The following is a 13324-nucleotide window of genomic DNA, read 5'->3' as shown; positions in this document are numbered from 1 at the left end:
CACACCCACTCTATGCATACACATAAGGACTATACGTAGGATCCTATATAGCCTGGGTTCACTCTAACTTTCATTTTTGTTTAGACAATTGGCTAAAGCTAAAAAAAAAAAGAATTTAGCCAATTGGATATTTGTTTAGCCAAAATTGGCTAAAATGTTAAAAATTGTTTTAGCCACAGGGTTCTCCCCAGGATTTTTTTAAGCTGTAATGGCAAATGCGTAACTCAAAGTTTTACGGTGCTTAACGCGTCGGTTACGCATACATTGCTTAACGCGTCGGTTACGCGTACGTTGCTTAAAACGTTGGTTACACATCGTTTTATGCGCAGTTTTATGCACCAAAGGGTGTTTGACATGCTGCCTTAAAAAAAAACACATGAACACAATGAACCACAACAAAGACACTCATAACTTTTTAAAAATTGATTTTAATTCAGTCTTAAAATCTTTTGAAATGCTTGGGAAGTTTATGCGCTTAAAGAATCATATTCAAAACATTTATACTGGGCATTCAGAGCACTTCCCACATTGCTTACATCCTCCCATACAGGAAAAAAATAGGAAGAAATGGCGAAAGAAACCAGTTATAAAATATAAGCTTATAGCAGAGGTAATCTAGTTGTGTAGCAGTGGGAAGATAGACCCACAACTATCCATTCCACAACTCAGTTCTCCACCACCACCTGTTCGTTGTTCGTTCAGCATTTAGCATACCAGAGAAAGATGTAGCAATAGCTAAACATCTTTCAAGATTTAGCAGTCTCATGTAAACAAGAATCTCAAACCAAAAGGCTCTTTTCAGAGCCATTATTTAACAAAAGAGAAGCAGTTGTATAGTCTGCGTTTTTTTAATTTTTATTTCATTTAATTTGTTCACTCACATACACATACATAATACTGTACAACAAAAAAAAAAACTTAATAGTAAAAGAAATAAGAACATAATAAGTGTATAGACATTAAGAGGCCAAAATAAGTTTAGAATCAAACTTTAAGCCGTGACCACCAGTTAAAATTATGTTAGGCATACATCAATAAAATATTATAAATACAATTTAATAATAAATAAATAATAAAGTTGAATTAAGGCAGTGTGTCAATTATTCATTAATTTGACCATAATGTCAATTTTACAAACAAGCACATAGCAATTATGACACTACACACTACAGTAATTATTCGTAGAAGTCTAATGAAGATAAGCCTATCCAATAGTGACGTTAAAGGGTCGAAACCAGGACATAACTCCGACTTTAGATTGACAATCATTGAAAAATGTTAAATACAGGCACAATGTATACATCCTATGTACAGAGTCCAGTTAGAATGTGTAATTATGTATCAAATTGATATATTATTATTACTGTACTATATCATATACATACAAATATATATTTGTATATTTTCTTATAAGTCATATAATTCAGCTTGTCAGACGGTCTTTAAGGCACAATGCTACACCACCTTCGTTAGACCCACTCTTAAATATGCCTCTGCGCTTTGGCTCCTCACACACAAGTCAATATCAATATACCTGTATATATACAGTATACACTTTTGTATTAACAAAATAACATTATTTAATTCAAGATTTGAAAAGGATGACATTTATCAATGATGTTTTAAGAATTCCGCATGAAGGGCGATGCAAAAATGGATTCATATTTGATGGAATCGAGGCATTTTGTATGTTTTTTTTTATCGTTTTGCGTATCATGTTGATATACAGACATGGTTCGGTCATAACAGAGTTGTTTTTGGCAACGTGCAAAATCGTGCACATATTATTTATGACAATTGTAACCATCTTTTGGAAACTCTCCAACAGCCATGACTTGCTCCAGATAAGCTTCAAGAATTTTGTAATGTTATTCAAACTAAGGGCGCACCACTCAACAACTGTTGGGGGGGGGGGGTTCATAGATGAGACCGTTCAACCCATTTGTAGACCTGTACAGTCGCAAAGAATATGTAAAATGGACATAAAAGAATTCATGGTAATAAATTTCAGTCTGTTGTCGCTCCGAATGGATTAATCGCAAACCTCGGCTCTTCGAATTATATTTGTAGCTAAAAATATTTGAATTGAGCATCTGTTTTACTAAATCATTGTCCATTTCTTTATCCCATCTAAATAAGAAAAAAATAAATTTAAATTCATTGAAAATTATTATAAATGGCATTTGTTGATAAAGTTTACTCAAGAATGAAGTTCCATTATTGCATTAATCAACATGACATTACATACATTTGATGTGAGGGGCTTAGTATTTGAGGTCATCATAATAGTACTCATTTTAAAGAGATACATTAAGTCCTCATTTTATTAGTAGAAAAAAAGAAATAAAAAATTAAGATGTTTTTTATGGTGCAAAGTAACAAAAACTTTAATAGGTTTGAGTTAAATATTGGCAGTGGTATTGAAGGAATATATACGGTAATATTTGTTCATTTACATTGACATATCACTAATACCTTTTGATCTTTTTTCTTGCTGATTCTTGATCTGATGTGGTCAATGGTGCTACTGAAATTAATAAAATTATATATTGATTGAAATATTATTTGTATTTATTATTTTATATTATTATTTTTATTACTATTAATAATATTTGGTTATTTTATTATTTTTGTTATTTATTATTAATATAATAATTTATTATTATTATTATTATTATTATTATTATTATTATTATTATTATTATCTGAGTTTATTACAAACAAGTAGTTTTGCCTGTCATGGTGACCGTATTCTAAGACAAGATCAATAAGATTATGGAAAACTTACCAGTACAAATTGGCCTATCTGGAACATGTGCAACAATGGTGTTTGTTGTCCATCTGAAACAGATACAGTGTGTACAAAACTGGTTAAAAAGATAGACCCAAAATCTGTGTAAAATTCCGTGAAGTTATTAACAAAAAAGAAAAAGAAACCTCAAAAAAAAACCAACACCCAAAAAAGGAACAAACCTAGGCCTCAGGCCTCTATAAAATACATAGACCTAAATAAAACAGCACATTATTAAATACAGTACTAAAATCCAATTTAACAAAAAAGTAGTAATAGAGATAGGCCTTAACTTACATGCAAAAAGCTGCTGGATTGAGCTGACAGAAGTTGCAGTTGTGGTGCCAGTGGGTAGATTGAATGTTACTCTGAAAAAGTAAAATCAATGAATATTTAATAACTTAGTTACGGTTTGTCAAATATAGGCCTATCATATACCTACACAGAACTGCTTTAAAGCATAGCTGAGTTTGATCCAATCCACTTATAAACATGTGTTAAATATTACAATTATATAATATTATTTATTGTAGCCAACCAGCATAAACAATTTAAAAGAAACTAGAAATAATGAAAGTTTTGCTGTATTCATTATCATTTATCAGCAAGTACTGTTCTGTTATTTTCTTCTTTTCATATTACAATACACAATAAATATTGGATAATACTGTAGTATATTTTTTTAAAATTCAGACATTCTAAATTATAGTAGTAGTAATTTATTTATGATTTTGTTCTGCAGAAAATTCCATTGGATCGCATATCAGCAGTTTACATACTATATATAACAGCATTTGGGAAAGAAGGTACGGAAAGTAATTCCATCATGTGTAGTCAATGCAATAAGAAGAAAATACCCAGAAGCAGATGGCAACTATGTTGAAAAGAAAAAAAAAAAGAAAAGAATTTCACTGTTTTTCAATATATACACAAATAATTATGCAGTATTTACAATGTCTATGCAGATAAATATTACCAAGGTACTTGATTATTACAGTACAGATATTATTCTCCTGAAGACGATTGAAGCATCTCAATCGAAACGTCGAGACTTTCTCAACAACAGCTCTTTTCAGAACTACTTACACGGTGTACCGCAAGCTTCAACATATATATTGATAATTATCGTCGTCAAGTATTGTAACACTGAACTCAATATATTTAATACATTGTTACTGTATTAGATATATTAAAAATATACAGATTATCATGGTACTCAATATTCACCCTTGTCAAATATTGTAACACTGAACTCAAATCTTAATTCAATAACAATTAAAAATATTCACCCTTGCGAAGTATTGTAACAATTAAAAATATTCACCCTTGCGAAGTATTGTAACACTGAACTCAAAGCATAATAATAATTAAAAATATACAGATTATTACAACGGTACTCAATATTTACTGTTGTGAAATATTGTAACACTGAACTCAAATCATAAAAACAATTTTAATACCCAGTATTATCTGGAATACAAAACCTAAAAACAAACACACTAAACATTTGTTGTTAAAACATCTGCATTGGCGGAAAATAATACAGTATTATATATAAAATATAAATTACCAAATAATCAGTGCTCAATTTAATCATGAAGCCATTGAATATTATTATTACGCATAATAAATGTATATTACCACAATTTTATTATAGTGGTATTTTTAAGCTCAATGTTTGTTCGTAAATCTACTCTTGTGCTTTGAAATGGCCAAATTTCTGTCTGGTCGCGGCGTTGGTGCTAAGGTAGCAGTCAATAGTGGTGGCAGGGTGCATGGAATAGGAGCTTCACCTTCGCTCTTCATATGAATAACTTTTTCCATTAAGGTTTCCACAAAACTATAAGACTTCTTCTCATACACCTTACGGACATCCCAACTCTTGGTGACCTTTGAATAGGCCTGTCTAAACATGTAAGAACCTTTGTTGGGACCTTTGGTAGCTATGGCCTGCTCTCTGCTGACATTTACATTATGGTCAATTGCGGCGAGTTGTGTTCTGGCGAGCATACTTCTGTATGGAAAATGTAGCCGCTTTGGACAATATTTCAACATCATGGAGTGGTAACTTTCTAGGTTGCCAGTGTGACAGAATTGTGTCAGATGTGGAAGTGTATCTAATAGGCTTTTATCCATTACTACACTTTCCAAGTCATGGAGGCCCTTGAATTTGGACTAAGCCACTTTTTCCTTTCTGCTTCTTCTGGTGAGTAAGAAGAATGTCCACATGTTTTGACTTCACCATCTTCCTCCCATTCATGAACGTTAACAACATGATTTAAAAGTGACTGCCACCTTTCTCTCAATATAATTGCACTTCCAGTGCAGGTTTTCGAACAGTACTAAAGATGGTTTACCACACAAGGTATCCAACCATGTAACTCTTCTGATGATTTGCGTTTGGCTTTCTCAGCTATTATTTTTCTCAGATTTTTGCCCACATGCCAGACATTAGCCCATGTTGCAGAAGACGTTTTAAGACATGAACAAAACCCTCCTTTTCCATAGCTACTGAGTTTTTAACTTCTGTTGTTTGTACAAGTTCAAAATCTAGAATTATGCCGGTCTCCTGCTCCATTAATGTGTATATTCCATATTTGGCACAAAACCCAGGAGAGTCACAATGCGCATCACATGATAATTTCAGGGTTTTATCCTGGCATTCTGTTAGTATTGCCTTCTTCATGTCAACCCAATGACTGTCGATTACAGGAAACAAGTAACGATTTTGCAGTTGATGGAAGGTGACCTTCCAATCATTTGCAAGTTCAAAGTCCTACAAAGGTTGTGAATTGCTGTTAATGTGTCTCCACTAAGGAGTATTGATGCTGCAGACAGCAGATTACCAGCAGTCATGCTTCCTATCATTGGCTGTGAGCTCCATGTCCATTCATGTCCATTGATACACTGAAGCTTTACTTTTAATGCAGTTCCTTGAATGAATTTATGCATAGAATCTACACAGCACTGGCATTCACCGCATAACGTGCGCATAAGGAGGTTATCGAGGCTGGATTCGAATACAATGACCTTATCTTTTGCAATGTTGTTAGTCGGCTTATTTTGAATATACTCCTCATCACTATCCTCAGATGAAAATTCACTCTCTGGTTGGTAATTGTAATCCTTAGCACTTTCTCCTTCCTCTTCTTCGCTAGTTGTCAGATGACTGTTGGTCCAGTGGTTTAACAGGTGATTGCATCTCAAAATTACTTGTGTAATTGTGATCATGATCCACAAAAGTTGAATCTGCCAAGTTCTGTGTCATGCTGGTACAGGTACATAATAAATAAGTTACTGCATCCTTACCTTGGAGGATACGTCAAGCTGATTGATTCTGGAATCTACATTGTTTGGCCTAATGAAGTAAATAAATGAGGATGAATTTTTATTTGGTTGGTGCTATTTATGTATGTCTGCATTTTTTATATGTCCTGTTTATTTTGAATAGGAGCTTACCTATTATTTTGCTGCTTACCTGTTGACCAATTTTCTGAAAAACGCTTCTGTAATTAAGTAAAAAAAAAGTTAATGTAACGGAATTTCAAAAGTAGTAATTGCCATGTGCAGACATAATTTTTTCTGTTAAGTAGCTTTGTTCAAATTTCCGTAGTAATAATAAATTGTTGACTCGCCTTTCGTGGATTGGGCCGGAGGTTGTGCTGTTTAGGCTCCACGGAGGTTTAATGCATTCCGGTGATTCCGGTAACCTAGGTAGGTGGTTGGTAGGGTTACTTCACTTGGGTGGCAAATTTTCCTGGTCAGTGTGGATGACACTTATTGTATCCTGCACTGCAACATCCATGCTGCAGCTGTTAATACAATTTGATCCCCCCAAGTTCCAGGGATTTTGATGTTGGCAATGAAGGTCTCCCAACCCACACCCATATCTTCGAGGTCTGCACTCACCTTTTCCTGAAGAATAGATAATGGTGAAGATAATAATAATATTATTAATAATGATAATGATAACAATAGTAATAACAATAATAATAATAATAATAATAATATTAAACAAAATTTTTTTTTTTTTTTCGTTGAGCATTCACAACGGTTTCATGCAGACTAGTTGACCCGTTTCTGAAGAAGTAGAAACAATGCGACCTACCGATTCCGATGTCTGAAGCAAAAAATCTGATGGAAACGTTAACTAGCGTGTGCATGAACCGACGCTATCGATTCGCTCCAATAAATTCGCCTATTGAAAAACCGGATTTACTGTAAAGATAATTCGAGATCAATTTGGTGAATAGATTTATGGCAAATACAATACTGTGAACGTAAACCAGGCACAAATTGAGATGTCAAATCCAAAAAATGTATTTCGTTTAAGCATATCAAATACTGTACATTTGTAATATTGTTGTTTATTCTGGTTGTTTGTGTAGTTTGAAGCTGAATCTAACCTGCCAGTGTATTTTGTGTATCTCCAAAAGTTCCACTATTGCTTGTCTCAGATCTAAGTTTTTTTTTGTCTTTCGTGGGTGTAGCCCACCTTTATTCTCTCTTTTTTCAATGTTTTAATTTTTTTCACTAACTCTTGTTAAGGTTTAATAAACATTATGTTCAGGATTTACATGAAAGTAAAGCAAAAACAAATAATAAAAACTTCACGTGTCTACCAATCTTCCATTCATTTGGAATAGCATTTATGAGGGAAATATATTCGATGAGCCCATTTGTTTTTTTGGAAAGTGTAGGAATTATTTCACATGGCGTTAATATTCTATTATCAATCATAATGTCATTTATTAATTTATACCCAGCTTCTACCCAAGCTTTAAAATACAATGATTTTCCGCCTAAAGTGATAAATTTATTTTCCCATAATTGTTGATTCTTAATTTCTTGTAAATTTTTTGGATTTAAACTGACAATGCTATTTAACTTTACAACAGATTTCAACATTTCTGTATAAAATTCAGGCATAATTGTAAGGTTAACATGTTCATTAAAATTTAACTTGCTTACATTTACCATGTATTCTATCGGGTGCATATAATAATTAGGAATACATTTCCATTTGCCAGGGTCCGGACTTAGAAGTCGTTTAACCCAATTCAATTTTAAAGAGTGGACCATTGATTGAAAATCGATCATTCTTAATTCGCCCAATTCTAAACTTTGTATAAGAGTCATTCTTTTTATCTTTTCTCTCTTAGCACCCCATAAAAATCTGTATAATATCTTATCTACTTTAGAAAAAACATGTGCTGGTACATTTATTATACTGGCGTTATATACCAGTTTCGAAATGGCTAGAGTTTTTATCACGGCTATTTTACCAAAAAACGATAAGTATCTTTTTTCCCATAATTTTAATGTATTTTCTAAATCAATAATTTTTTCATCCCAGTTCTTTCTTTCACACGCTTTCTGATTATATCCAACGTATATCCCCAGAAACCTGACTGGTTCTTTCGTCCAAACGATATTCAATGGATTGGACATTATTTTTTAAAGCACCTATCCACATACCCTTTGTTTTATTTTTGTTTAACTTTAAACCTGAAATTTTACAAAATGTTTCAATCTCACTAAAAAAATAATTCAAACTATATTCATCTTGTGTAAAGATGACAGTATCATCTGCCAGTTGTGCTATTTTTACAATATTTTCGTTATTTTCAATCTTAGGCAAAACAATGCCTTTGCACATGGGATTGGCTCTTATATTTACGGCCATGACTCAGATCTAAGTTTGTTAAATCACTCCATTGAAGGTAAAGATTAGCCTGGTGTGCCAACGCATGATATAGGCAATTGCCATCACCAGGTGTGGCTGGTACCGTAAACTGCAATCCACATTCATGTAGTTTTTTTCTAAGCGCTTCTGTTTGATTGCAGTTCTCATCAGCATCTTTTCTAGATTCATGAATGGTATCCATAACATTAAGCGTTTCAGCTACATATGCTAAAAGGAGAATTAAGTTTGAGTCATTTAGTGTTTCATACACTTTATGGCATCAACTAAACAATTTTTATTTCATACCTTAATCCTCTTTATTATATATTATGCAAGAAATAAAAAATCGTTTTAATCATGACACATTTTGAAAACTGAAAAAAAAATAAGTGAAGGAAATACAAATGAGATAATCATTATTAGAAACTGTAATATTCTATTATTTGCAATCGAACAATATAATGCATAAAATACGATTTTAATCAACTTAAAGAAAAGTGCTCTGTCATGGAAATGCGAGTTTTAGCTGATAAACGTACCTTTAAATACCTTACAGGGGACTGGAAATAGCGAAGGTTGTCTAAAAATACGCACCAAACCGTAATCTCGAACAATGCATAAAATACAACTGTAATCTATTTTTTTTTAAGTGCTCTCTCGCAAAATTGCAGCTAAGTATACCTTTAAATACCTCACAGGGGACTGGAAATGACTAACATGGTCTGGAAATACCTAGCTAACCGTAATATCGAACACTATAATGCATAAAATACGATTTTAATCTACTTACAGAAGAAGTGCTCTCTCGTGGAAATGCAACTTTTATCTGCTAAACGTACCTTTAAATACCCCACAGGTGACTGGAAATGGTTAATGTGATCTCAAAATACCTACCTAAGCGTAATATTGAACAATATAACACATAAAATACGACTGTAAGCTATTTAAAGAAAAGGTGCTCTCTCACGGAAATGCTACTGCTAAACGTACCTTTAAAAACCTCACGGGGGACTGAAAATGGTTAATGTGATCTCAAAATACCTACTTAACCGTAATATCGAACAATATAACATGTAAAATACGACTGTAATCTATTTAAAGAAAAAGTGCTCTCTCGCGGAAATGCTACTAACTGTACCTTTAAATACCTTTCAGGGGACTGGAAATGGTTAATATGGTTTCAACATACCTACCTAACCGTAATGTTTAAAAACATAATGCATAAAATACAATTTTAATTTATTTAAAGAAAAAGTGCTCTCTTGTGGAAATGCTTTTAACTGTTAAACGTACCTTTAAATATCTCACAGGGGATGGTTAGTATGGTCTGAAAATACCTACCTAACCGTAATGTCGAAAAATATAATGCATAAAATACAATTTTAATGTATTTAAAGAAAAAGTGCTCTCTTGTGGAAATGCTACTAACTGTACCTTTAAATACGCTACATCAGACTGGAAATAACTAACATGGTCTGGAAATACCTACCTAAAGCTGGCGTCACACAGTCAGATTTGTACAAAATTGTAATTGTTTGATATATAACTTGTCAGCCCATAAGAATTTTAGGGACAATCTCTATTAAGACCAAGTAAAATTAGGCCACTTGATATGCCAACACCCAGACGTTTTTAGTTTTTGTTCAATATGGATGTAAATTTGTTAGTTACTGTGGTCAGTCTTGTATATTTGGTAAATGAAATGGAAAAGAAAGAGAAAGTTAAGAGATTGAAAAAAAAAATGTTGAACTTTACCATTTTTGTATTGCTATAATTCTTGATATATCGGAATACACCTGTGTACACTGATAGAATTTTGCTTGATATGATCATTAAGATGACAGTTTGAAAACTTCTTTCCTACAAGTAATTCATAATTGTGCATGTCTACAGTACTGTACAGTATGTAGAAGGTGAATTCACATAACTGAACAGATGGCGTTTACAGTAAGACCAATTTTTAAAAAATATTTAACATTTTTTATAAATTTTAAATGAGTAAATTTTCTGTACGATTCTAGTTGAAACGGTACTGGGTTTGGTGTACAGGAGCCTATGCTTTGTACAGTACAGGTCATTCCATTTGTGTCATTAGCCATAGATTGTAGCCTAGTTCAATACATAACACCAGCTGTATATAATTGATTATAAGATTGAACATTTTTTTTTATATTGTAGTAAATACTATAATATCCATGTTTAAATTATTGTTATAAACATAGTTAATGTATACTATATGTAAATTTATATTATAAAATATTGTTTAAACAGAATACTGCTGTATGTTTACTGTACAGTATGTTTCAACTAAAAATATCTGCCAATTAATAACTCAGTAGTATAATAGTACTACTGTAGTAACTAGTAAAAGATTTATTACAATAATAATTTTACATCTGATGATGGTATGAATGTGTTAAAGCTTTAAAAAAGAAAAAAATATTTGTAAAATATTTTTAATAATTTAAGCTGACTGTGTTGTGTATGCAAATAGGCCTACTGAATTTTCTCTGTTCAACTTAGGCCAAAAAAAAAAACTTGTGTTGGCCACATTTTGGAAAAATCCAAAAAATGAGTAGGTCGGTGGGGAAAGTTTTTTTTTCATAAATAATGTTTATGCCTAAAAAGAGGAAACACAAAAAATCAACAAAGACCATTTTAAAATCCATTGAAGTGCAAAATGATTGCATTAAAATGTCGCATTGCAAACCGTCGCGAGGATGGGCATACAGTATTCTAGCCTTTTCAGCACATTAAAAAAATATATTGGTCAAAAAATAAATAAAATGCCAGCCCTCAATTTAAAATATTTTAGGTCGGTTGAACATGGCCAGCAATTTAAAAAACTTTTTATTTGGCCTAAAATTTATTTTATTTCATTTTTTACAAGAAAATGCACTTCCAATCATAATTTATTTCAGGCTGTTGAAATATTGCAGCAAATAATATGCAAGATATAAATCAAAAAATGCACTCTGTTCAAATAAAATAAAATAATTTGGAGTCACTTTTGTTATTTTGAATACATAGATTTATATGGATAAGAATTAATGCAGTATACCATTCCTGTATGTTTTTTTACACTATAAATTGACTGGTTAAGTTCATAATATAGGTAATTATTAAATTTTACCTATTTTTGTGTTATTGCAATATATTTGAGTATTAATTTTTACTGATAAGGCCAAAAAAAATAAAATACTTGTTTAGAGGCGGGAATTTAAAAAAAAAATGAATATTGTCCAAGAAATTCTGATCAAAATAAGTATAGACCTATTTTAAGTGAATTAAAACAATGATTTCACCAACTAGGTGTAATATTTATTGTAGGCCTATTGAAAATGATTAATTTTAACACATTTTATTTGATTACTGATACTGTAGAATTTAAAAAAAAAAAACACCACCCCTCCCCACCAAAAATTGTGTTGTGATGTGATGCTAAACAAGTAATTTTTTTTATTTGGCCTAAATATCAACGATGATATAGTAGGCCAGTTGTATGAATTTAAAGTATTTTGTATAAAATATGAATGCAGGATGGGTGTTTACTGATGATTTGATGTATGCGAAATTTTGAACTTGTACAAATACATTTTATTTATTTAAAATGATGAAAGTGTTAGAATTTTTATTTACTGATATGTTCTATTTTAATTTAATTGCGGCAAGAGTTGAGTGGCAGTGTGTGTTGAATATTTTCCTTGATCCAGTGCATGATACTTGGTGACAAAAATATTAGGTTACTAGCATTGAAATATAACCAAACATTATTTTATTATACTGTACTACAAAAATTATAAATCTGGACATAGACTTATGATACAAAAATTAATAATTTTTATTTATAGGCCCCCTCTAGGCCCGTAGGGCCTATTTATGCTAAGGTCCCATATAAACAAAATTATTAGTTTATCACCCACTCCCTCATCACTTTTGGGGAAATTCTGATTTTTCTTTTCTTTCAATCAATACAGTGTTTATATTTCAAACGGTCGTTTTTCCATCATTTTTCACTTGAAAAATAAATTTGATTCCATTCTTATGACTTTTTTTATATCCATAACCATTGATTTACTTGTGAACATCGGTAATATTGGGACGAGGTTGGAAAAAATAAAAATCCCTCCCTCCCTCATCAGTTTTTATTCTTTGATAGGGTGATAAACTAATATTAATAATGTTGTTTTACAGTGCCTAATTTAAAGTTGAAACAAACCTACCATTGTTAGCATCACTGTCAAACTTATTCTCCAACGATTTAAATTGTTGTGGTACTATGCTCATTATTGTCAATGACTCATCTGAAGGGTCTACTGGTGGTGGACCACCACCAGTAGCCCTGGCCTCCCTAGTGCTTTTCGCCACCTCCTTCTTTGCCTTAGCTTTAGCGTTGGCCCAAAATTTGCGAAGCTGGGCGGCAGTGCGATGGATTGCTACCCCGGTCAACTCACGATTGAATTCATTTGCGACCAGCTTCCAGCATTCGTTTTTCTTTTCAATTGTTCGAAAATCTTTTATTTTGCTTTCCAAAGTGTCCTTGTATTTATCTACCAGAGCAATCAATAAGTTTCTTTCTACCTCTGTCATTTTCGCCATGATAACCTTTATAACCCTATTATTTTCCTAGTACAAAAACACTATTAAATTCGACGCTCGCTCGCAAAGGCTAGCCCTGTTGTGAGTAGCGCAGTGTTTGTTTACATTTCGCGCCAATGAATTTCGTCTGCTTCATAATTCTATCTTTTCATTGGTTAGTTGGATAGTCGTAGCTCGCCAGCCGTCTTCAGTTGAACTAAAACTAGGACTTGATTTAGTCGTTGTTAAAACTTCGACTACGTTGTTTG

General features: G+C 32.2%; 1 protein-coding gene, 1 long non-coding RNA gene and 1 pseudogene across 3 annotated transcripts; all 3 read right to left on the bottom strand.

Moving 5' to 3' along the window:
• Positions 1 to 533: 533 nt before the first annotated feature.
• Positions 534 to 3265, bottom strand: LOC117124947. The gene is made up of 3 exons (XR_004448049.1): positions 2789 to 3265; positions 2476 to 2527; positions 534 to 2130 (listed from the first exon to the last, which is right to left on the bottom strand). It is a non-coding gene; the product is annotated as an uncharacterized LOC117124947 (long non-coding RNA).
• Positions 3266 to 3974: 709 nt separating this feature from the next.
• On the bottom strand, positions 3975 to 5477 carry LOC117124928 (annotated as a pseudogene).
• LOC117124944 lies at positions 4942 to 6299 on the bottom strand. 2 transcript variants are annotated; one of them, XM_033271285.1, is made up of 2 exons: positions 6251 to 6299; positions 4942 to 6149 (listed from the first exon to the last, which is right to left on the bottom strand). In XM_033271285.1, the coding sequence occupies exon 2, from the start codon at positions 6020 to 6022 to the stop codon at positions 5498 to 5500; it is 525 nt and encodes a 174-aa protein (XP_033127176.1). In that variant the 5' UTR covers positions 6023 to 6149; positions 6251 to 6299; the 3' UTR covers positions 4942 to 5497. The 2 variants fall into 2 exon arrangements, with proteins under 2 accessions (XP_033127176.1, XP_033127177.1); XM_033271286.1 differs by having other exon boundaries at positions 6270 to 6299.
• Between the last annotated feature and the right edge of the window lie 7025 nt (positions 6300 to 13324).

This window comes from Anneissia japonica, unplaced genomic scaffold (assembly GCF_011630105.1).
Source record: "Anneissia japonica isolate Jap-2015-1 unplaced genomic scaffold, ASM1163010v1 scaffold8236_len642391_cov169, whole genome shotgun sequence".
Classification (NCBI taxonomy): domain Eukaryota; kingdom Metazoa; phylum Echinodermata; class Crinoidea; order Comatulida; family Comatulidae; genus Anneissia; species Anneissia japonica.
Note: the sequence above shows the minus strand (reverse complement) of the source record. Positions and strands in the feature narration are given on the sequence as shown.

Bases quoted from the DNA above. Each gene is read 5' to 3' on its own strand.
- LOC117124944 (XM_033271285.1), bottom strand. From the start codon at position 6,022: ATGATCACAATTACACAAGTAATTTTGAGATGCAATCACCTGTTAAAC.